The sequence below is a fragment of the Heliangelus exortis genome, assembly GCF_036169615.1.
Source record: "Heliangelus exortis chromosome W unlocalized genomic scaffold, bHelExo1.hap1 SUPER_W_unloc_2, whole genome shotgun sequence".
Classification (NCBI taxonomy): Eukaryota; Metazoa; Chordata; class Aves; order Apodiformes; family Trochilidae; genus Heliangelus; species Heliangelus exortis.
Window position 1 is genome coordinate 402482 of NW_027285919.1, and position 25178 is coordinate 427659.

The window sequence follows — 25178 nt, forward strand, 5'->3', positions numbered from 1 at the left end:
CCAAGCTGTTTGTGTGGATTTACTTTATGTAGAATTAAAACTTGTAATGTATGTTAATGAATTTGTATTCATAACCAGTAAATTTCAGGGTTAAACTGAGAAAGAAGTGAACAAAGCAGCTGAGACGTGGCATTTTCCACTAGAACAATGTAACCAAACACAAGGCCCTAACGGGATTAACTTCTGCCTCAGAGATAATTATAAGTGTAGGTCTTATTCTTAAAACAAGGCACTGCCAAGGCCATTTAGGCACCAGCTGGGCACCAAAGAATGTGAACATCTGCACAAGAAGAACATAAAGATGTCACCACCAACAAATAAGAAGAAAGTTATGGATAGGGTCTGATATTGCCTTGTAACAATATAATGAAGTCAGCAAGAATTGAGAATGTAATGATGTTGTAACCTCCCCTTTTCCTGTATAAATACCCCAACCCTTTCCCTTAACCCTTGGAACTCTTTGTCCAGCCAGAGCTGGGAGTTCCCCAGATCCGCAAATAAAACCTTTGCTGTTTAAAGGCTTAAAACTCTGTCTCTAAACAGTTTATTTGGCCTTTTGGGCTTCAGGGTCAGAGGCAGCAGCACAGCCCTCGGGGCAGGAGAGACCTTGGCTGGGCAGAGGGATGCCCAAGAACACTGCTCCAGCTCTCTGTCCTTGGAGATGCTCCTTGGGCACCTGGGTGGCCCAACTGGAGCCAGGACTTGGACCCAACATCACTTCTGGGTCCCTGGGCCAGCTTGTGGCTCTGGGATGGGCACAGCCCTTCCCACCACAGAGCCTGGGACCTCTGGGTGCTGACTGGGGAGGAATCATAGAATCATAGAATGGGCTGGGTTTGAAGGGAACTCAGAGATCATCAAGTCCAACCCTTGCTCCACTCCCCCCGTGGTTCCCAGCCCATGGCACTGAGTGCCACATCCAGGCTCTTTTTAAATATCTCCAGGGATGGAGAGTCCACCCCTTCCCTGGGCAGCCTGTTCCAATGTCTGATTACCCTCTCTGGAAAGAATTTTTTCCTAACATCCAACCTAAACCTCCCCTGGCAGAGCCCAATCCCTCGGGTGATGCAGTGCAGGCAGAGGGTGCAAGGTGCAGCCCCTTCTGCTCCTGGGCAGCACCCGAGCTTCTGCCAGGGGGCAGATGGTGCCTGAGTGGTTTGGTGCTGGGTGACCTGAAAAACACCATGAGAAGAGATGGAGCTTGAGATGGATAATCCTGCAAGGCACAGAGTGGTGTGACCAGCACACAACCTGGGAATTCTTGGAGGATTTTGGGCAGGACCTCAGAGATCATCAAGTCCAACCCTTGATCCACTCCCCCCATGGTTCCCAGCCCATGGCACTGAGTGCCACATCCAGGCTCTTTTTTAAATATCTCCAGGGATGGAGAATCCACCCCTTCCCTGGGCAGCCCATTCCAATGGCTGAGCACCCTCTCCAGAAAGAAATTCTTTCTCATGTCCAACCTAAACCTCCCCTGGCACAACTTGAGACCTCTTGTGCCCTCTTGTCTTGCTGAGAGTTGCCTGGGAGCAGAGCCCAACCCCATCGTGGCTCCAACCTCCTTTCAGGGAGTTGTAGAGAGTGATGAGGTCTCCCCTGAGCCTCCTCTTCTCCAGCCTCAACACCCCAGCTCCCTCAGCCTCTCCTCATAGGATCTGTGCTGGATCCCTTCACCAGCCCAGTTGCCCTCCTTTGGACCTCCTTCTCCCGAGAGGCACCAGACACAGACAAGCACTATGGGGAGCTGTCAGCTTTCATTAGGTTCAAAAAATCCACAGGTGAAAGGCAGCTGGCAGCACGGTGGGGCAGGCAGGCTCAGGGCTGGTGGCCACCTCCAGGAACCCTCCTGGTGCTGGCAGGGGAGCTGGGTTTCTTTCTCCGATGCACTCTATGGAGGGCCAGGCCTGCCCTCGCCTCAGGGACGTACCTGGGCCAGCCTTGGGCGTGTCCCTGGGACTGGAGGAGGGCTGTGTGTCACCTCTGGTCTCAGAGGCCACCTGCACAGGGAGAGCAAGAGCAGAGGGATGGAGGGGATGTCAGCAGGAGGACACACAGAGCCCCAGGCATCTCTCTGCCCCACACATCCGGGCGCCGGGCCGGGTTCCGGCACCTCGGGATGCCCGGTGCTGGCCACGGGTGCCTGGCTCACCTGGTGCTGAGGGTCCCAACACAAGGGAGAAGCCGTTGCTTCTCCTTCATCTTGGGCAGATGGTGCATGGTGGGGCGTGCCAGTGTCTGCCAGAGGTGATGAAGTCCCTTCAGCCTCTTGTGCTACCAAGGAGCCAAAGGCTGTGCTGGGCTCTGCCTGATTGCCCATGCCTTCTATGAAGTCTTGCTGTTCTGTGGACTGCTGGTCTGGTCCCTGTGTCACAAGCACAGCCTTGGCCATAAACTCCCTGACAATAAAGTGGTCACTGCCCACCAGAGCCAGATCATCTTCTGCGGGGCTGGAGGGAACAGGTGCCAGGCTCTCTGCCTCCACTGCTGTGTCTAGCTCACTAAAGGCAAGACAAGCTGGTGCTTTTGCCTTCTGTTCTGCCACAGGAGCCAGAGGCAAGTGGTGCCCCTCTTTCTCAAGAGCTCTGGCCCGGGCAGAACCTGCTGGCTCCATGTCCATGAGCTCCAGTGATTCAGGAAATGTGCTCTGCTGGTAATTATCTTCCTGTCCTTCGGACTCTGTGCCCATGCTGCTGGATGAGCTGGATTCCTCCTGGAGGACAAACTTGAGGTCCTGAAAGAACTCCTGGGAAGAGGGCCAGATGATGTCATCTCCATCACTGTCCTCTTCCCCCTCCTGGTCTAAGTTCCCTGCTTTGTTCTCCAGCACTGTCAGGAATCTCCTCCCTCTTGCCCTCACTTGCTGCTTGCTGGGTCCGGGGGCTTCCATCCACTCCAGCATGTCCTCTCTGCTGGTGGCATCATGCAGGAATTCCCTGTGCCTTGCCTCTGGCTGACACAGGTTCAAGCTCACTCTGCAGATCTGGAAGGAAAGAGGGGTTTAGTAAAAGCAGCCTGGCTCCCAGCAGCACCTGCATGCCAGGGCCCTGCCGGCAGTGGCTGCTGTCAGAGAAGGGAGATGGTGGGGCCGGAGCCGTGTGGCACAGCGGCGTGATCCAGGCAGAGGGAGGCTCCAACCCCCTGTCCTGTCCTGTCCTGTCCTGTCCTGTCCTGTCCTGTCCTGTCCTGTCCCGCCCAGTCCCATCCCATCCCATCCCATCCCATCCCATCCCATCCCATCCCATCCCATCATGCTGGTGAAGGGACTTGAGCACAGATCCTGTGAGGAGAGGCTGAGGGAGCTGGGGATGTTCAGGCTGGAGAAGAGGCTCAGGGGAGACCTCATCACTCTCTACAACTCCCTGAAAGGAGGTTGGAGCCACGGGGGGGTTGGGCTCTGCTCCCAGGCAACTCTCAGCAAGACAAGAGGGCACAAGAGGTCTCAAGTTGTGCCAGGGGAGGTTTAGGTTGGACATTAGACAGAATTTCTTTACGGAGAGGGTGATCAGACATTGGAATGGGCTGCCCAGGGAAGGGGTGGATTCTCCATCCCTGGAGATATTTCAAAAGAGCCTGGATGTGGCACTCAGTGCCATGGGCTGGGAACCACGGGGGGAGTGGATCAAGGGTTGGACTTGATGATCTCTGAGGTCCCTTCCAACCCAGCCCATTCTAGGATCCTATGATTCCATGAGGTGGAGGATCACTGAGAGAGACCTTGGCTTCCAGGGCGAGGCTGGCAGTCAGTGAGGGAAGCAGCAAAGACAATCATGGTCTTGCTGACGGGAGCCCCCCAAGGACTTGTGCTATCATGGGTGAGAGACTGTCAAAATTGGCCTGGAATAATAATCACCACAAGACCCAGAGGTTAATGTTAAAAAACGTTCCTGCTTCATTATTAAATACATAAATCAGACACATTACCAGTAGAAATATGTATGCTGTAGATTTCCACTGTTTAAATGGTATCTAAGACTGTCATCCCCTGCACAATTACACACTCTGCTCATACTCCTCCCTCTGTGTGTAAAGGGGATTTAACCAGCCACATAAAAAGGGAAAAGAGCTTTCTGCTTATTTTCCCCTTTCTTTAAGAAGCATCCTTCAGGACGGACTTCAGGATGAAGGAGAACTGGAAACAAAGCAACTTTGTTATCTTCCGTTTCTGCTCTCAGAAGATCAGACGTGATTGTTCTGAATTTACAAACATGCAAGGAACACTTACATTCCTCACAATAACTGTTCCCACAGCAGGGAATAAAAGCTGCATCAGTCAGTAGGGCTCTGCAAATAGGACACAAGAACTCATCAGGTATGGGATCATCACAGGAAGAGGAGGATGAAGAGGATGGCTCTTTGGATAAACAGAAAGGCTTTTCCTTCTTTCCTCTGGCATAAGCTTCCCTGGAGGCAGAGTGGGGAAGGAAAAAGACAAAAGTTAAAGATTGGCACAAGGATAAATTTTACAGCTTTGGATTTTGTGAAAGGAAGTAAGAGATGGAATTTTGGGGTGGAATTTTATACTGGAAAGCCCGGTATCTCTCAGCCCAGGAGACCAGATTTCTTCTTTGAACTTGGGACACATTGCTGGCTCACGATCAATTTGGTGCCGACCAGGACCCCTCCCAGCCTGTGCTGAAGGTACAGAGAGGATCCAAGGCTGTGTCATTAAATACAGATTATTTAAGCTGGCGGACTGCAGGGCATGAAGAAGCAATAGTGGAGGGGCTGAGACAACTGAAAAGCTATTAGACAACGTTTTCTGTCAGAAATGATAGAAATGAGGGACAGGCATCAGTGACAATGTTGACATTCAGCAAAAAAAGCAAACCAATTACCAAATGGGCCACTCAGACATTTCACTTCACTGCTTGATAGGAGCTGGAAATACATCAAGAGTAAATTCACTGAAGAGGTTTTTTTGTTGGTGGTGATTTTCCCAGCTGAATCAAAATCAGAAATGCACTCAACAGGCAGCTGAAAGAAACTTGACCCCCAAGTTACCTACAAATAGGACTTTGTGGGGATACGAGATTTGGAATAAACTAGGTTTGATATTAAACAATGTCTTTCTTCCAGGAACAAAAGTGAGAATTTTGGTGCCTTATAACAGATGCTGGGGCACATTATCCTACTGCAGATTTTCCTCTCAGAATTATAGGATGTTGGGACACCTGAAACACCCCAGGCGTGCATGGCAAAGCTACTGGCTGCCCTTTCCTCATGAAAATAGGGACAGAAGAGGGAAAAAATATTCCATCGCAGCCCACCTCCAACCACCAACCAACCAACACAGGTATTCTTACCTCTAAAACTCCTGCTCCACAATGACAGGCAGCAACCCCGCTTCTTCCCGTGACACTCCACTCCTCCTCAGAGCCAGGGACTGCAGGAAGGCTCAGCCAGGGCTGATCTCCTCCCCCCTGGGAACAGCTCCCTGAGCTGACACACAACCCCATCTCCATGCTGGCAGGAATGGGTGCCTGAGGGCTCCCTGTGGCAGGGCCGACTCAAGAGGGAGCTCCACGGCTCTTCCCAGCACCCGATGGATGTGGATTCTGAGGAGCAGGTGGCAGCTGGTGGGAAAGGAGCAGAGGGGAACAGCAGCCCAGCAAGGAGCAGGAGGAAAGGGGGATGGGCTGCTGGGCTGCCTGACTTTCTATAGGGTGTGGGCAGGAGAAGGGAGGGAATAGTGACCCCTGTCAGACCCCTCAGGGCCACAGACCCTCCTTCTTTACTTCTCCAACTCAAACTTCTTTAGTTCCTCCACTCCAACTATGACAGGTACTTTTTTTCCACTCAGTGGGAACCTCACCAGACCACCATCACCTCTCCAATAGGACGGACAGAGGCTCAGCAGCTGCGTCTGCCAGCTCCTCAGGACCCGTGCGTGGACCCCGTGAGGTCCCATAAACTTGTGCACCTGCAGGTTCTTTAGATGATCACAGACCTCTTCTTCTCCCCCAGTGGGGTCTCCTTGGTTGTCCCAGGCCCTGCTTTCCCGGGCTATGGCCCCTGCAATGAGGCAATGAGCACTTCCCAGAGGAGACTGAGGCAAAGAAGTCCTGGAGAACCTCAGGATTCTCAATATCCTGTGGAGCTAGGTCTGACATTTCCTTCAGAAGAAGGCCTAGGTTTTACTGGCTTGTCCTTTTATTCCCACCTACATGCTTCTCAAAGCTTTTCTTATTGTTTTTTCCATCCCTGGTGTTATGAATTTATATAATGTTCATTCATTTAAACCTTAAGCAAGATGTATTTCTGAAAGGGGGAATTGTTATGAAGAGTTACATATATTGTTTGCAAGGTATATTCCTTTGTAATTTTACTAAAGATAGAAGTAAAAATGTTATATTTTATAAAATAAGCCGTGAATGTACCCGGGAAAAATGGGGGGGGGGGGGCTACGTGACTAAGAATGTGTACCTGCTTCTCAAGAAGCCCATCTATAGGGTGATAAAGAAGAATCTGGACCCTTAGCAACAACGCTCCCAAGTGCCCAGCGCAGTTTTTGCTTGTTGTCGCTTGCTAATAAATTCTAATTGGTTTTAGTTGGCGTGTCCTGGTCAATTTTTAGGACCCAATTTTAACACTGGCAAGATTCGATTCTACCTGGGATGGATGTGGCTCTCCTGCCCTGCTCCCCAGCTGCTCCGATCACCTCTCTACTCCTCCCAGGGTACCTGCCCTTGCTTCCCTCCCCCCTCTGCATGCTTCCTCCTTCAGTTTGAAGGCTTTTAGGAGCTGCTGGCTCATCCCCGCCGCTCTCCTGGAGTTTTTCCCCGGCTGCGGGATGGGGAGTGTGGGGAAACAGCAGCTGCCAGCATGGCCCGGGAACCAAGATGGCCGCCGGGCAGCCCCCTGCATGCCCCGGGACTACAGCTCCCAGCATGCCCCGGGACTACAGCTCCCAGCATGCCCCGGGGCGCTCCTCCTCTCCTGCTGCCTGAGCCCGCCCGACCCCGGGGCTGCCCCGGCCCCCGCCCAGCTGGGAGGGGGAGCAGGAGGAAGGGGATCTGGGCAGGGAGAGAAGGCAGGAAAAAAAGCGGTGAGGAGCGGGAAAGAGATGGAGGGGAAGGGGGCAAAGAGGGAGGAGGAGGGAGGGAGGGAGGGAGAGGAGAAGGGCGGGAAGGAGGAGAGAGGGGGGATGGAGAGAGAGCGGGCCAGGGGCCTGAGAGAGACAGAAAAGGCCCCAGGAGAGGGGAGTGACAGAGGGGTGGGAGAGGGAGCAGGAAAGAGGGGAAAGGGCGAGGGGAGAGGAAGGGAGAGGGGAGGGAGAGGCAGGAAAGGGGAGAGGCTGCAGGAGAGAGAGGGACAATAAGGCCAGGAGAGGAGAGGGAGAGAAAGCTGTGGAGAGAGAGAGAGAGAGAGAGAGAGAAAGAGCAATGGCTCTGAGAGCAGGGAGGGAGGAATTGGGAAGTGTTGAGAGGGAGACAGAGAGTGAAAGCCCAAACTTGTGATGGGCAAACGTCAGAGAGGGAGGGATGAAGAGCTGGGGGCAGGGAGCTGGTCAGAGCCCCAGAAGAGCAGTGATGAGCAGCTGGGCCAGGCCCCAGCAGCCTGGGCTTCCCCCTGGGGTCTCCATCTCTGCTGTCTGCCAGCACTGGGGGCACCCCAAATGTCCTGCCTGCTCCCCACAGCCCTCCTGAGCCCTGGGGACAGCTTGGCTGTGGTGTCCATGTCCCAGGGCTGATTTGGGGGTGTCAGTGCTCTCCCAGGGCACTCTGGGACTGAATGGGAGCAAAGCAAATCCAACCCCTTCCCTCTGATCTTTTTCCCCAGGGTTACTGAGTAAAGCTGTGGCACGTGCTGAAGAGCATCCCCCTGGAAGGTAAGAGATGTTTGCAGAGCAACACTGAGATCTGCCCGAGGGGAAAGGTGTCCAGTGGCCACCGGGCAGCCCAGGTCCCAGGTGAGATGGTTCTCTTGGAGGCCACCAGAGCAGCCTTGCTCTGGCCCTGGTTTTGGTGAGAGATGGAGCAGCAGAGAGATGTTTCCCAGGCATCCAGGGCTGTCGAGGGCTTCCCAGTGCGCCCATGAGAGGTTCTGCTCCCAGGAAGCCTCTCCCCATGGAGCAAAGGCTGCATCCAGCCTCCCCAGCATGGGTACAGCTGCCTTGGGGGGGGTCTCAAGGAGGATGAGGTCATCTGCCTGGTGCTTCTGCAAGAGAAATGAGCTGCAGCCCCGTGCTCATGTCTGGCTGGTTCAACATCTCTGAGTGCCTCAGCCTTTCAGCCCTGGGCAGTTGCAGCCAGGCACTTTTTCAGGCTGTGACAGATGATGGGAAGATGGATGCTGGTGGTGTGTTGGTGGCTCTGTTCAGCTCCCACTCCAAAGCTGTGAGATCCGGGGCCACCTGAAGGCCCTGGCAGAGATCTCCAGGGAGTTTGTATTCCATTTTTTGGTATCTTTGGGCTCCAATACGCTGGGGCAATGGGATGCTAGAGTTGGTTCCAGGTGCTGGGGCTCTGGGGTTGCAAGGTTGTGCTATGCCAGAGTTTAGGTGAGCATGTTCTTGTTCCTGACAGAGTCTGGGTTTGTTGGCCTGGGTTCCTGGGATGAAGTAATTTTTACCTTGTGTTCTGAATGGTCTTTTCTTGTGAAGGATGAAAGCTTGTTTTCATTTTTGGATCTGATCAGGGGCCCTTGGTTTGTGTACCTGGTATCTTCAGGTTGATTGTTTTGTGTTTGTGCTGGATTGTGTTGTGTTTTCTCTCTTGAAACCATCATTTCTGGTCTGACACCTCTGCAGCAGGGAGGGCAGTGTGACTGATGGTGTGGTCTTGCATATTTCTAGGGAGTCAGTGGAAATGTGTGGCTGGAGCCTTCTGCATCCCTTACCTTTGATTTCTTGAGTGTAAATCTTGCAATGTTTTTGCTGAGGTGCAAAAATGAAATGGGAGAGCAGATCTTCCTCACTCACACACCCTCACACCTTCCCCCATCTGAAGATGAACAGCCCAAATCTCTGGGGCTGTGTTCTTTCATTAAACGTGTGTCAGACATCCAGCCCCAGGGGACTTGTGTGCAGAGAATGGCTGCATGGGCCTGGGGCTTGACCACCATCACCTGGAAGGGTGGCCCATCAACACCCCACCCTTGATGCCCCATCAATGCCTCCATCCTGGTAAAAAACCTAAAGCTGCTCCCAGTGCAAGAGGAGTTTCTACTGGGAATGAGATCTTATCCATCAGAACTGGAACCATCTCAGTGATCACCAAAAATCACAGAATTGTCACAGTTTCAGAAGCTCTCTAAGATCACTGAGCATCACCCCCTCCCCTGTCCTGGGCCCCCCCCTGCTTGTACTGGGAGGTGATGGGAGGGGGGTGGTTATCCCAATACTGCCCAAACTGGGGGTGAGGGGCATTCGAGGATTCGAGGGGGGACCCCAACTTATCCCAGGGGGATGGGGGTGGAATTGGGGACCCCCCGACTCATCTGGAGGGTGGAGGAGCTGTGATTTGGTCTCCCCCTACCTCATCCTGGGGGAACCAAACTCGTCCTGGGGTTTGGGGGCTGCAGTGGAGGAGGCTCAACCCCAGCCCTGGAAACCCCAACTGATCCCGGGGGTTGGGGGCTCTGATTGGAGACATCAAAAATATCCCAGTGGTGTTGGGCTGCAATTGGCAACCCACAAACCATCCTGGGGGCCAGGGGACATGATGGGTGACCCCCAAATCATTCCAGGTGATGTAAATTACCCTGGAGTGTGGACTCCCAAGATATTTTAAGAGAGCCCAACTCATCACGGGGTGGAGGCTGCAAGGGGGGACACCACCCAATCCTGCTGAAGCCCAGCTCATCCCCCATGTGGGTGTGATGGGTGCCCCCCCAGCTCACCCTGAGGAGTGTGCAGCATGGCTGTGGACTCCACAACATCCTAGAGGTGGCCAGTTCTTTCTCACCATTTTAGGTCTAAAAGTCTCACTTGAAAGTGATTCAGGAAATGCAGCTTGCTTTGTGGAACAGCACCCTGCTCCCCTTTCTGTGCAGAAATGGGGATGAAGTCAAAGATCTGGACTCTGTGTGTGCTTGTGGCACACCAGGTAATGGACCCACTTTGGGGACAGCACTGTGACAGCATCAGAAACTGCAGGAGATGTATTAAAGAAAGGGAGTGCTGTCAGTAAGGCAGAGTAGTGCACAGATTCCCCAAATCTGTGAAGTAAATGAAATTCAATTTCTTAGCTCAGTTTGAAGGCAGCTTTTACAAGCTTGTGACTGCTGTCAGTATTGCCAGGTAGACATGAGTGGTTTCAGCAGGGGAGGGAATGCAAGCCATTGGGTATATGTTCAGAATCTTTTAGGGAAACCTCTGCAAGAGAAATGGGAAGGACCCTTTCCAGTGTTGCTCACCACCTTCACTGCAGTTTGAATTAAGGAGCGACCCACCTGGATCCACTACTCCCAAGTCAAGAGGGCCCCTGAACATTGCCAAGAACGTTCCTGAAGGAGCTCACATTATCTTTCTTACTGTGGGAATGATTCAAAGGCATCACAACCTTCCCTTGGAACTTGACGAAAGAATTCGTAAGTTCTAAGGAAAGGGGGGAATGAAAAAGAGAAAGATCCTGACAGGATGAACTCCTGTAAGGAGAGGAGAGCAGGCCAAGCTGTTTGTGTGAATCTACTTTATGTAGAATTAAAACTTGTAATGTATGTTAATGAATTTGTATTCATAACCAATAAAATTCAGGGTTAAACTGAGAAAGAAGTGAACAAAGCAGCTGAGACGTGGCATTTTCCACTAGAACAATGTAACCAAACACAAGGCCCTAATGGGATTAACTTCTGTCTCAGAGATAATTAAAAGTGTAGGTCTTGTTCTTAAAACAAGGCACTGCCAAGGCCATTTAGGCACCAGCTGGGCACCAAAGAATGTGAACATCTGCACAAGAAGGACATAAAAGATGTCACCACCAACAGATCAGAAAGAAGTTATGGATAGGGTCTGATAACGCCTTATAACAATATAATGAAGGCAGCAAGAATTGAGAATGTAACGATGTTGTAACCTCCCCTTTTCCTGTATAAATACCCCAACCCTTTCCCTTAACCCTCGGAACTCTTTGTCCAGCAAGAGCTGGGAGTTCCCCGGATCCACAAATAAATACCTTTGCTGTTTAAAGGCTTAAAACTCTGTCTCTAAACAGTTTATTTGGCCTTTTGGGCTTCATTGCTTGTGTCATTTCTCCATGGATCTGCCTAATATATTTGTGGTTTTAAACAATGTTCTCTTCTTCTAGACCTGTCCCTGGTCACTGTCCTGGAGAGTGTACTTTTGAAAAAGATGAGTGTGTGTTTACCCAGAAGAGGAGAGGACCCAGGGATGGAGGGGCCCAACTCCCACTTCTTACACCAGACCCAAAGGAGACGACACTGCTGGGGTAGGTGAGTTAAACTCCAGGCTGAACTTTCAGAAGGGAGACTGCCAGTTACCCAGCAGTACTTTGGAATGATAGGTTAGACCCAGGAGAGAGTTTGCCCTGTTCTGTTCAGAACAGTTCTTACTCAACTGGAGTGAACACTGATCACCATGATTACTCTGCACAACTGTTGCAATCTCACAAGTGTAACAGTCTGTGCCATAAAAATCTTTCTGAAAATTGTTTCAATTGTAATTTTTAAAGTAATGAGCATGCCCAGCATAATGAGGATGCTGAGAGAATGCATTCTACTTTGCTCCTACTTGTTTGTGTATCTTTGTAGGGCTCCCGTGAATCCAGAGGCATCCAACATGGGCTGTGGACAGAAAGCACCCCTTGTTTCAAGGTCACCAAGAGGAACCTCTGGAAAACAGTGCTTGAGATTTTTCTACCCCATGTATGGAGCTGGGGCTGGATTATGAAGTGTTGATCTACAAAAGGAAGGTGATAATGAAGAGATTCCTTTTTGAGGAGGAGAGGGGAAGGAAGGATCTCATGGCCGTGGGGATTGATGGAATTAGGACAGTGACAGGAACTAGAAGCTAAGAAAAACAAGCAATAAAGCAGCCAAAATGGAATAGTGAACTGAAGTATGTGCTAGAATCCAAGCTTGGGGTTGTATAAAAAAATGTAAATTGTATAGATGTAGACATCTTGGAATGGAGACCTGAACAAACTGAAGTAACATCATTTCTTACAGATGAAGGAAGGGAAGGAATTAATGAAGGCATCTAAAGGCTGCAAGTATGAAAATAGTTCATTCATTCAATTTTTCTTTTTTTTTGTCACATATTTAAGTGCTGTTTCCCCACCATTTTTGGTAGTTTTTTCTTTTATTTTCTTCTTCTCAGCTGTCTAAAGCCCTGCCTGGATGTGACACCAACACTAAGCTGTGATAAACCAGCTGCTTCCTGCAGCGTGGCCTTTCTGAGGTGGCACCAAAGGCAAGGGGGGATGCAAAGCCAGAGCTCTGCCTTTGCTTTCAGCAGTGCCATCATTTCAGTGTTGCCAGAGGCAAAGCCTTCCTCAGTTTCTGTGTCAGAGAGGAAGCTGAAATTGCTATTGACAAGTTCAATTGCTACTGAAACAGCACTGGGCATGAAAGTGCACTTCTTCTTAAAAGCCTGAAAATTAATGTGTTAGAAATACCACATGCTGAATGTGTCTGAGAATTTCTCTAGAAGTGTAGAACCACTGATCTGTGATTTCAATGGAAGTTGGATTTTTTTGGGCTGTTCTACTATTCTTTTAATTTGATACTGGCAAGAGGTCCTGTGTTGACATTACAGTGGGAGGTTGGTATTGTTGAGTTTTTAGGTTTTGCTCTTGCTGTGCTGGATATTCTGGTTGGATGATAGTGAAATATTGCAGTAGATTTTTGGAGCACTGGATCTGGGCACCTAAATGATTGTAAATATTCTCTGGTTGTGGCTCACACTTGAGTAAATGTAAATATGGGAAGTGACTGCATGGCAGCACTGTGTGTTGGTGTTTCTGTTCCTTTCCATGTCTGTATATTTCTGTACTACCAGGACTGGCATTTCTATTCGTAGAGATATTTGATCACTTTCCTTTGTCTTGCCTTTGTTACCCAAATTGAGGAGTTCTTCCTCTCTGCTATCTATTGATAATGATTTGTAAAGTTTTGTAGGGTGAATTTGGTCAGAAATTGTTAACCAGTGGGGGAAACTCCAGTGCTCTTTGTTGATGGGGAAGAGAGGTGTCTTCCTTGATTTTTAGTTCATACACGCCCAAAATAAATCTTAGTTTTAATTGTAATTTTGCAATAAAATACCCGATAAATAGATATTGACATGTGGTGTATTTAGCTTTTGATTCCATTCAGGGTCCAGATGATTCAGGTGTTGTCATTACAATCCAGTTTTGAAAGAGTGCTCTTGGCTTGGCTTTGATCAGAGGTTTGCTTGCAGATGTCACTGGACTGAAGAAGTCCAGCAAATCTAGGGAGGTTTTCCTACCCCTCTACTCTGCCCTGGTGAGACCACAGCTGGAATACTGGATCCAGTTGTTCAAGAGAGACAGGGAGAGAGTCCCAGGGAGAGCTAGGGTTATAAAAGGGACTTGAACATCTCTCATGAAGTATTATAACTGAGAGAGTTGGAGCTGTTCAGCTTTGTGAAAAGAAGGCTGAGGAGAGAATCTTTTGAATGTCTATAAATATCTGAGGGGTGGGTGTCAAAAGGAAGGGGCCAATCTCTTTTCAGTGGAAAAATGGCTTTAAACTACAATGTACGAAGTTCCACCCCAACATGAGGAGAAACTTCTTGACTGTGAGGTTGTGGGAGCACTGGAACAGGCTGCCCAGAGAGGTTGTGGAGTCTCCTTTTCTGGAGGCTTTCAACACATCCCTGGGTGTGTTCCTGTGTGGCCTGCCCTGGGTGATCCTGCTCTGGCAGAGGGGTTGGACTGGATGATCTCTAGAGGTCCCTTCCAACCCCTAACATTCCATGATTCTTTGATTCTATGACCTCAGTCCCTGGGAGAGTGATGGGGTCCATCCTGCTCCAGGCAGGTGAAGGACAAAGAGGGGATTGCTGAAGCAGAGTGGGCAGGGGACAGAAAGGCATGGGGTGCACCTGGCCTTTAGCAAGCCCTTTGCCATGCTCTACCATTGTCCTGTTGTAGCCAGACTGGTGATGTCTGGATTGAAGAGGTGGGTGATGGGGTGGGTGGGAAGTTCACGAGATGATGAGGGTCACAGTGCCATCAGGGATCCAGAGTCCTCCTGGCCATGCTATTCCTGATTCAAGCCAGGATGTTGGTGGCCTTCTTGACCACCTGGCTGATACTCAGCTGTCTGTCCACCAGCTCTGACTGAGGCTGATGCTGTGGATGGGATAAAGAAGTGAGTTCCATGGGGACAGGGGCAGGGTTGGCTTCAGTTGGGTGTGATCATGGAATGATGGAATGGGTTGGGTTGGAACAGGATGATCTTTAACCCTTCCAACCCAACCCATTCCATGATTCCATTGTTCTGTGACACAGTCCCAGCCAGTTCCAGGCCTGGGAGTCTCCAGAGCCACCACCGGGGCTTTGTGATGCAGGGTCTGGTGCCTGAACACCATTGTCATGGGGGTCTCCATGGTGACCCTGGGGGTATATAAGGGCTTTGGAGACCTGGGGTGCCCATATCTGTGAGAGCACCTCCCTCAGGAGTCAGTATCTGCCCTGGGTGACCATGGAATGTCTGTGGCAGAAAATGCCCAAGATGTCCATGGAGAAGGAGGTGGAAGCCTGCTCCCAGCCCTCCACAAGACACCAAGGTCAGTGACTGAAGGAAGGGCCAGACCAGAAGTTCCCCTGCAGGCTGTGGGGAGAGGGCAGCTGTCCCCTGCAGCCCATGGAGGACCATGGAGGGGCAGATGTGGATCTGCAGCCCATGGAGGAGCACTCTGTACCAGGGTGACATTAGTTATTAACTGAAATACATAAAATTTTAGAAAAAAGTCACATCTGAGCAAGGTGAGCATGGCTGGGGCAAGGGGCAGGAAGGTGAGAAGGCTTTTGTGTCTCTGTGTCTAGATTTCTAGTGAGTTCCATGGGGAAAGGGGCAGGGTTGGCTTCAGTTGGGTGGGAGGTGTCCCTACCCATGCATTCAGGGGGTTGGAACAAGATGATCTTGAACCCTTCCAACCCAACCCATTCCATGATTCTATGATTCTGTGACATGGTCCCAGACAGTTCCAGGCCTGGGCTCTCAACAGCACCACCAGGGCTTTGTGATGGGGTAGGTGCAGTTTCCCAGCTGTTCCCTTTACAGCTGAGACCCAGGCCTGATGAGGAGCCATGACAGCATCTTCATATTCTCCTGCTGTTTTAATCCCATCACCCAGAGCTGGTTCCATTTCTCCAGGAACCCATAACATCACTGATAGTGTATGGTTAAATGGGGATGGTGCAGCATGCACAAACCTTTGCCTCACAGGCTTAGGGCATGGCATGTGATAAGGATCTACAGTCTCATCATGGTATAGATCACATCTCGTACAGCCAATTCTTTCTGACACCTGAGAGCTTTTCCAAGTGTGGCTGCTTTGACCTGTGGGCAGTCTGTTTCCTCTTTATAGGGATATTTCCCGTGTGTATGAAATGTGTATCCTATGGGTATCTCCTAGTTGTATGAAAAAACACTGTACCATGTACCACACTGTATAATGAAGACCGTATCACAATTTTGGTTTGTAAGCAGCTCTTACCAAGAATGAACCACAGAGCAACACTAATCCCAGATAAAAAGCCACAGATCACACACCCTGAGTACCAAGGGTACAGCATGATTGGTTTAATTTCCAACCCTGTGGAATTTCCAAAGAAAATAGTTTGATTATTACTCAGCAGAGCCATCTGGGTATCCTCCCACTGAAGTCAAAATACAAACTATTCATGTAAATGAGCTGATATTTCAACTGGTCTCCAGATAATTAGCTTAAGCCCCACGTTGGGCCCCAATAAATCTGTCAGGGTTTAACACTGGACTGGCAATTAACCGAATGACAGAAACTCTCTATTAATGCCCCTCCCCACCCTGATAAAGAAAGGAGAGAGAATAAGGGAGACAGACTTATTGGTTGGAAACTAAACTACACAGCTTTAATGAAACAGTAATGATAAAATGAAAAATTACTAAATATACACAAATATACAGAAAAATGGTACCATGTTCCTCCCCCTTTATCCCCAGTAACTCTCATGTTCACCACCAAGGCTCAAGGGCAGCCCTGGGAAAGTCCAGGCTGGACTCCTGGGGTCAGCAGTCCTGGTTTTATCCCAGATCAGTTGTAGGGGTGATGGTGGAGTGATCATTGCCATCTTGGGTCCTTCCCTCTTTGTCCTTCAGTTTAAAGCCTTTTTAAAGCAGTTTAAAGAAGGAGCTGCAGGCATGGACAGTGTAGGGCAGCCTGCAGGAGAGGTGGCCAAGGGCTCTGGAAGGCTGAAAGGCCCAGCAGGACCAAGGGCTTTGTCACCTCAGACATGGCAGCTGCCTCAACCACCATGGTGTACCGGGAGTCATTTTGTCCTGATGCTCTGGACTTTCCCCTTTTGGGGAGGTCAAGACATGTCAGAATTTTCATTACTCTTTTTCATACTGTACTGTCTGTAGGAAGAGTCCTCACCTACAAGTGAGGGATGGGCTCTGCCTTTTCATTGACTGGAGGTCAGAGTTTGTCCTCAATGCTGCATTAATAAATAAATAATGAAAAATCCTTGCTTTCAGAGCCACCTATACAGAATTTTTGCCTCCCTGCAATCATGGCCTCCAGTGATCTGCTCTAACAAGGCCATGGGGAGGCTCTGGCAGCAATGGTCCTCAGCGGGGCCAATCAATGCTTCAAGGTACTTTCAGGTTCCATTCTGACTTCTGGAGCAGTTTGTTCATTCATCTCTCAGCACCTGAGGATCATGGACTCAGCACCAAACACACCCTGGGGCTCAGTGAAATACAGAGAGCACTAAAGGGCCATGGCTCTCCATGGGATATTCTTCACATCTTCAAGATTAGTACAGCTAATTGGAGAGGTTTTCCCACTGCACTTAAGGAGGAACATTGAATACTGTGATTAGTGAAAACTGATTCTGGGTTTTTTTTTGTTTTTTGTTGTGTTCTCATTTAATATTTTAACAGATCATCTCACAATTTTCAGTTTAGATAAAAGGTGAAAGAAGTTCCCTGTGGTCTGACACTGTGTGGACAACTTTACTTCTCACCTCCCATCCCCACCATTCCTACTCAATGCAGCAGTCCAGGGGAGAGGCATCTGAATGAATAAAGAGTAGGAGAAGGGGACAATTGGAGAGGAATGGGAATGGCCTTTGTCTGGACAGTCTGTGTCTGGAAAGGTGACTTTAGAAATGGTCACTGTATCACCACCAGCAGGCAGAAGGTTCTGTTGAGGCTCTGCACTTTGTTTGCTCCTTCCCCTTCTTGGGATTGTTGGGATGTGTTGTGCATTTTTCCTACAGTTTTTATTGTTCATCTTCACACCTCACTTCCCCCAGAACTGTGAGCCCTTGCTTGCACACCCTTCTCCCCCACGTACTGGTGTGTCACATTCAGGCTCCTCTCCAGTGACCCTACTCTCACCCCTGGTCCCCTTCATACCTAGTGTAAAGCTCTGCTAATTAGCCCTGATATCTCCTGTCCTAAGCCCCTTTCACCTCTGTGGGACAAGCTCTTCCCATCCCTTGTTAGGAAGCCTGGTCTCCTGTAAATCCAGCCTTGGTCAGAAGAACTGATCCCTGGAGAAGTAAGGAGGAGGGTCAGCAGAACTGTCACCTTGGAGGTCTGGCAGGCAAATTTTGGCCTCTTTCAGAGCCTGGGTGAGAGAATCCCTTGGGAGGCAGTCCTGAAGGGCAAGGGATATCAGGAAGTCTGGACACTGCTGAAGAAGAAACTCTTGAAAGTGAAGGATCAGATGGCCCCATGTGCTGTAAGATGAACTGGTGGGGAAAGATGCCCAGCCTGGCTGAATAGAGAGATCTGGTAAAAACTCATCTAGAAAAGGAGAGTTTGTGGCCTTTGGAAAAAGGAGCAAGACACTCAGGGAGACTCAGGGAGGCTACAGAGGGAAAAAATTACAATGGCCAAACACAGTGTGAAATTAACCTCTCTGCTGCCTTTAAAGAACATAATCAATGTTTCTGTGAACACATTAGCAACAAAAGGAGAGTGAAGGAGAATCTTCATCCTTTATTGGATGCCAGGAAGAAACAGAAACCAAGGGTAAGGAGAAGGCTGAGGTATTTAATGCCTTCTTTGTCCCAGGCTTCAGCAGTAGGAGCAGTTGTTCCTGGGTACCCAGTCCCCTGTGCTGGCAGACAGGGACAGGGAGCAGAATGGAGCCCCCATGATCCAAGGGGAGATGGTCGGCGACCTGTCAGCTTGATCTTGACAGGCCTGTCAGCTTGACCACTGCCAGGGAAGGGGATGGAGCAGATGGTCTGAGTGCCATTACACAGCATGTGCAGGACAGCCAGGAGATGGGGGCCAGATGGGTTTATGAAAGGCAGGGACTGCTTGACCAACCTGATCTCCTTCTGTGACAAGGTGACCATTGATTGAATGATGGAAAGGTGGAGGATGTTGACTACCTTGACATTAGTAAAGACTTCAGCAGCATTGTCCAGAAAATCCTTCTGGAGGAACTGGCTACATCTGGCCTAGAGCAGTGGCCTCTTCAGTGGGTCAAACCCTGGCTGATGTCTGGGCCCAAAGAGTTGTGCTGAGTGGAGCTCAGTCCAGCTGGTGGCTGCTCACCAGTGGTGTTCCCCAGGGTGCTGGGACTGCTCTGCTTCAGTCTCTTTATCAATGATCTGGACAAGGGGGTGAGTGCACCCTCAGGCAGTTTGCAGATGACACCAAGTTGGGTAGAAGTGTGGATCTGCCAGAGACTAGAAAAGTTCTAGAGAGGGATCTGGATAGGCTGGGTCGATGGACTGAGGTGAATTTTTTTAGGTCAAAGCATCTTCCCTGGATTTTAGATCATGGTCACACGTATCGCTCTTTCCGGAGCAGGAGAGAACCCAACACAGCACTTCTGATCTCCCTTGCTCTGGTTTAGTTTGAGTCTGAATCCTCCAAAAACTTGAGGTGCTCTGAACAGAAAATATATATTTTAGAGTTAATTCTGCTCAGGATCAGAAACAAGATGAGCGTGAAGTGGAAGTGAAGGATAAGAAAGAACTCTCAGAGCAGTACCCACTGGGTTGGTCATTGTCCCCCTGAGTTTACACCTGAAAGCAGTGAATTAACAGCCTCTTATCTCCAGGGCCTGTGGGCTTTGTGTTGAGGTTGGGTCAGCACCACCCAGCTCTGATGTGTCCCCTCCCCCTGCTCATGCCACAAGCCTGATGTCCCCAACCCCCCAGGACACAACCCTGGTTTCCCCCCCCTTCCAACTTCCAACCTCCCCCCCTGGGTAAGTTAATTACTGCTGAACACCAGGGGGGGTGTGGCTAAGCCAGGTCTCTTGGGCTGCAGTTTGCCTGCAGTGTGCCTGATACCTGCTCCTCTTGTCTTGATAAGATAGCTGAGGACACTTACACTGGGGGGTGGAGACTTGCATGTATATGTGTGGCAATAATCAATGGCAAGGTTAGGACTAAGTCTTTTGTCCTTGGACATTTTGTTGGTGTTGTCTTAGCATTTTCAGTGCTATGCTTTGATGTTAAGCTACAAGGACAGTTTGTTTGATTATGTGTTGATTGATGATAACGATGGCTACTCTGGGACGGTGATGGTCATGGCAAGTGGAGAAGGAGGAGCTCCCAGGTGTGGGAACATTGCCTGGTAGGATGCGACCCACTGGGGAAGGGAGCCATGGAAGAAGCCAAGCCATCCCCCAAAACTTCAGTCACAGAATGGTTTGGGTAGGAAGGGACCTTGAAAGGTCATCTAGTCCAACTTCCTGCTCTACAGGAAGGGTGTGTGTGGTCATACCGTGGAACACTGGGGTTGGCCACGTGGGAGCAGCTGCCCTGGACTTTAGATCATGGTCACATGGATCCCTCATTCCAGAGCTGTGGAGAACCCAACACAACACTTCTGCTGTCCCTTGCTCTTGTTTATTTGGAGTCTGCAGCCTCCGAAAACTCAAGGTTCTGTGAAGAGAAAAACTATTTTAGAATGAATTCTCTTCTATGAGCAGAAACAAACTGAGTGTGAAATGGAAATGAAGGAAGAACCTTCAGGGGAGTAACCCTGACCTGGGTTGGTCATTGTCCCCCGAGTTTACACCTGAAAGCAGTGAATTAACAGCCTCTTATCTCCAGGGCCTGTGGGCTTTGTGTTGAGGTTGGGTCAGCACCACCCAGCTCTGATGTGTCTCCTCCCGTGCCACAAGCCTGATGTCCCCAACCCCCCAGGACACAACCCTGGTTTCCCCCCCCTGCCAACTTCCAACCTCACCAACCAGGTCTGGTCCCTCCCCCCCGAGGCCCCTCCCCCCCTTTTCTTCCTCCCCCCGCACTTCCTGTGATTGCGCTGCAGCTCCCAGGAGGTTTTGCTCCTCCACCTTGGGACTGCACCCACACCCCCCGCCCTGCAGCCAGGACCCCCCAACTGGTGACCACCAGAGCATCGCCCCCCCCTCCCGACCGGCCTGGGCTGTGCTCCCCCTGCAGGTACCGAGAGGTGATGGGAGGTGATGGGAGGTGATGGGAGGGGGGTGGTTTTCTCAGTACTGCCCAAACTGGGGGTGAGCAGCACAAGATGGGGGATGGAGGGGGATGGGTGAAAGAGGGAACTAAACTTATCCCTGGGGTGAGGGCAGCAAGATTAGCGACCCCCCAACCTCTTCAAGAGGGTTGAGGAGCCAAGCCATTTCCACACTGTAGTCATAGAATGATTTGAGCTGGAAGGGACCTTGAATGTCATCTGGACCAACTTCCTGCTCTACAGGGAGACTGTTGGTCATTCTGTGGAACACTGGGGTTGGCCAGTTCAGAGCAGCTGCCCTGGACTTTAACCCATGGTTCCTGTGGAACCCTCATTGAAGAGTTGTGGGGAACCCAGAAAAATGTTCCTGATCTCTCTTACCCTTGCAGAGTTGGGAGTCTGCAGCATCCCAAAAATTGAGGTGCTCTGAAGAGAAAAAATCATTTTAGAGTGATTTCTGTCCCAGGATCAGAAACAAGCTGAGTGTGAAACGGAAATGGAGGAAAAAGAATAACCTTCACGGCAGTAACCATACCTGGGTTGGTCATTGTCCCCCTGAGTTTACACCTGAAAGCTGTGAATTAACAGCCTCTTATCTCCAGGGCCCTTGGACTTTGTGTTGAGGTTGGGTCAGCACCACCCAGCTCTGATGTGTCCCCTCCCATGTGGCCCATGCCACAAGCCTGATGTCCCCAACCCCCCAGGACACAACCCTGGTTTCCCCCCCTGCCAACTTCCAACCTCACCCCTCGGGTCTGGTCCCTTCCCCCCGAGGCCCCTCCCCACCTTTTCTTCCTCCCCCTGCTGCTTCCCGTGATCGCGCTGCAGCTCCCAGGAGGTTTTGCTCCTCCACCTTGGGACTGCACTCACACCCCCCGCCCTGCAGCCAGGACCCCCCATCTGGTGACTGCCAGAGCATCGCCCCCCCCTCCTGACCGGCCTGGGCTGTGCTCCCCCTGCAGGTACCGAGAGGTGATGGGAGGTGATGGGAGGGGGTGGTTATCCCAGAACTGCCCAAACTGGGGGTGAGCAGCACAAGATGGAGGAGGGAGGGGGATGGGTGAGAGGGGGGGAACTAAACTTATCCCTGGGGTGAGCGTGGTGCAATTGGTGACCCCCCCACCTGTTTAAGGAAGGTGGAGAAGCTGTGATTTTAGCTCCCTCCAAATGATTTTGGGGGACCCCAATATATACTGGTGGGCAGGGCTGTGACAGGGGACCCCAGAGTCATCCCGCAGGTTTTGGTGCTGCAACTTGGGACCCTCAAATCACCCTGGAGCCAGGGGTAATGATGGCAAGTCTGGAATGCTTCCAGGGGACTTAATAATCCCAGGGCTGAAGAGCCAATATTGGGGGCTCCAAAAATATCTCAGGAGACCCCAAGTCATCCCAGTGGATGACAGCTCATCCTGCATGTGGGTGCAATAGGGGAATCCCAAGGTCTTGGTGGGATTTGGTACCATGACGGGGAATCCAAACTCAAACCAAAGTGGTTGATTGAGTTATAAGACCCCCAAATCACCCCAGGGGTTTAAGACAGCAATGGGGGAGACCTAAATTACCTCTTGCAGTGTCAGTACAATTGGGTCATCACAGCTCAAGGCAGGAGTGGCTGAAAACCCCAGCACCCCCTGCCCCACACAGTGGCCCCTTTGCGTTTTGGGTGCCAGCGTAGATCCTAAAGAGGAAGTAAAGGATGATCAGTGGGTGTCCAACTCTATGGTTAACCTCCCTATTTCACCTCACACTCCATTTTCACTCACAGTAAGTTTGATGTAGATTTTGGCTGCCTTCACCTCACAAAAAGCCCAAACTCTACTTTGTTAGCACACTAGGGCTTCTTTCCCAAAAATGGGGTGACTCAGTCTGGGAAAAAACCTCACTGGGTGCCTTAAGGAAAAGGAAAGCTTTCAGTCAAAGTGTGATTTTGGATAAAAATAATTGAATCCATCCAGGATTCAAATTTGACATCGGCGAGTAACGCAGGAGAAGGTTTAGGATCCACTCAGCCCATCTCCACCATCAGAAAATCCATCAGGGTTAGAGACCCCAGAGATGTCCTGACTGCGGGAGACGGTTTAGCGACAGCTTGAATCTGGTCCAACAGTGACACCATCACACAGGCACCATGTCCTACACCTGCCCTGACTGCGGGAAAGGTTTTAAAAGGAGATCAGTTTTTATCCAGCATCAACGGATCCATACGGGTGAGAAACCCTTTAAATGTTCTGAGTGTGGGAAGGAGTTTAATTGCAGTTCCAATTTATCAAAGCATCGCCGCATCCACACAGGAGAGAAGCCCTATAAGTGTCTGGAGTGTGGGAAGGAGTTTTCCCACAGATCCAGTTTATCACAGCATCACCACATTCACAAGGGAGAGAAACCCTATAAGTGTCTGGAGTGTGGGAAGGAGTTTTCCCACACTTCCAATTTATCACGCCATCGCCGCATCCATACAGGAGAGAAGTTGTATCCCTGCACTCACTGTGGGAAAGCCTTCAACAACAGCACGTCTTGGATTAATCACCAACATGTCCACTCTGAGGAAAAGCCCTACACGTGTCCCCAGTGTGGGAAGGGCTTCACATCCAGCTCAGGTCTCAGCCGACACCGACGGTTCCATAGGGGTGAACGTCCTTACAAGTGTCCCGAGTGCGGGAAGAGCTTCCATCAAAGCTCCGATTTGAAGAACCATCAACGCCTCCATACCAGTGAAAAACATTAAAGCTACACCCAGTGCAAGAAGAGATTTTACTGAAAATCAGATTTCATCTGTCATTACCTGACCCAGCACAGCCATCACCAAGTATGAAGGGTCAAGTTGACCTCATTTTCCAAGCTCCATCACACCAATGATGCTTTCTTCATTTTCTTGCGGAAAACAAAATGGAGTCAGCTCAGGAACCACTTCATGTCCCATCCAAAATTTGACTTCTAATATTTGTTTCAGCGTCATGAAGGCTTTTTTCAAAATAAGGAAAAAACAGAAAAGTATTTCCAATTATGACACCCTCCTAAAGGGATGTGGCAGGATGGGATCCTGGACACTTTTCCTGCACACCAGGCTGGGCGTGCAGCTGAGGGAGCAGTAGAAGAGGGAGGCAGCAGACTGCAGGACAATGCTGACAGCAACAGAGCAGGATCATCTCTACTACATGGTTTTTAAATCCTTCCAGGGATGTTGATTCTACCACCTGCCTGGACTGACCATTTCAACACCTAACTACTCTCTCAGAAAAGAAATGAGAGATCTGACCTAAACCTCCCCTGGTGCAACTTCAGGCCATGTCCTCTTGTCCTCTCATTGTTCACTTGAGAGAAGAGGCCAGCACCCACCTCAACACAACCTCCTGTCAGGGAGTTGTAGAGAGCAAGAAGCTCTCCTCTCAGCCTCATCTTCTCCCAACTGCACATTCCCAATTCCCTCAGTCTCTCCTCAGAGCACTTCTTCTCCAGACCCTTCACCACCTTGTAGATGCCTGCAGACTCCAGGAGCTGGCACAGCTCTTCAGAGGAGCGTTACTGCTCCTTGCCTGTCAGGAGGGATGCTTCATGAGCTCTCCTGAAACCTCTGTGACACCATGGGTGATGTGTTAGGACACCTCGAGCAGCCTGCAGTAAGGCTTCTGTCAGTTGTCTCCTGAAATAAGAGAATTACAACTCCAATAGTTTTTCAAGATGATTGAACGGGTTAGTGAGAGCTCAGTAGAAAAGAATCTGGATGAAAAGCCCCAGAAAATCTTCCTTGCTTTCTTTCTTGATTGATTTCCTTTGAAGCAGTAGTTTTAAAGGAATTAAAGTAGTAGTTTAGAGAAACATATGTGCAATAGTTTTATAGAAGTATAAGTATAGATGTAGTAGAAATGTATAAGCAATAGTTTAAAGGAGTCTCATGAAAATTTACTAGGTGACTAATATGGGTAGGTGTGTGTGTATGGCAAGGGTATGTGTGATAATGGAATGTAATTACTATGGAAAACTTATCCATGAGAGGAGATTATGGGATATAAGAAGGTTGCCAAAGTCTACAGAGGGACAAAAACTGAGTAAAATTAATTATGTGTTCTTTTTTAGAAATATTGTGCTGCATTTGTGTAAATCCTCCATTCGTATTTGGTTTTGTTATGTTCTACTGTTGTAAAGTTTCTGATCATGGTACATAGTGAATAATGTTAGTGCATGTAATGCTTTCATAAAGTCTCTCATTTGGAGTGCCCTTTTACTGTCCTAAAAGACATCAGTTTGTAAAGTGCACCTCTTGAACAATTGAATTAGAAAATGTTTTTGAGAACTAAATTCCCAGGTACATCAAGTCCCAAGGATGTTGCTACAGAACCCTTAGCTTTGGAGGTGACCCTGCTTGAAGAACAAGGACTCTGCACATCATACATATCACCACTGCCTGAACTGAAGAAGCTGGAGTGAAGATGCTAAGCTTGTAGCCATCATGATATCATTGCCTTATGATATTGCCTTATGATATCATCGTGCCTTGTGATATTTGGACTCATGGGGTGAGGGGATTGCACTGTCTTGAGATGTCATTTGAGTATGTGGTTTTTGTGATCCAAACA

At 49.8% G+C, this 25178-nt stretch overlaps 2 protein-coding genes and 1 long non-coding RNA gene across 4 annotated transcripts in view; 1 reads left to right on the forward strand and 2 right to left on the reverse strand.

The window, feature by feature from the left end:
* Nucleotides 1-25178, reverse strand: part of LOC139790612 (uncharacterized) — a 301741-nt gene that overhangs the window by 176339 nt on the left and 100224 nt on the right. The window lies entirely within an intron of this gene.
* LOC139790555 (uncharacterized) lies at nt 1767-3161 on the reverse strand. The gene is made up of 2 exons (XM_071732423.1): nt 2153-3161; nt 1767-2000 (listed from the first exon to the last, which is right to left on the reverse strand). Exons 1-2 carry the CDS (start codon nt 2900-2902, stop codon nt 1767-1769), a joined length of 984 nt encoding a protein of 327 aa, XP_071588524.1. The 5' UTR covers nt 2903-3161.
* LOC139790594 (zinc finger protein 3-like) lies at nt 22571-23799 on the forward strand. Its single transcript, XM_071732464.1, has one exon. The coding sequence runs from the start codon at nt 22733-22735 to the stop codon at nt 23327-23329; it is 597 nt and encodes a 198-aa protein (XP_071588565.1). The 5' UTR covers nt 22571-22732; the 3' UTR covers nt 23330-23799.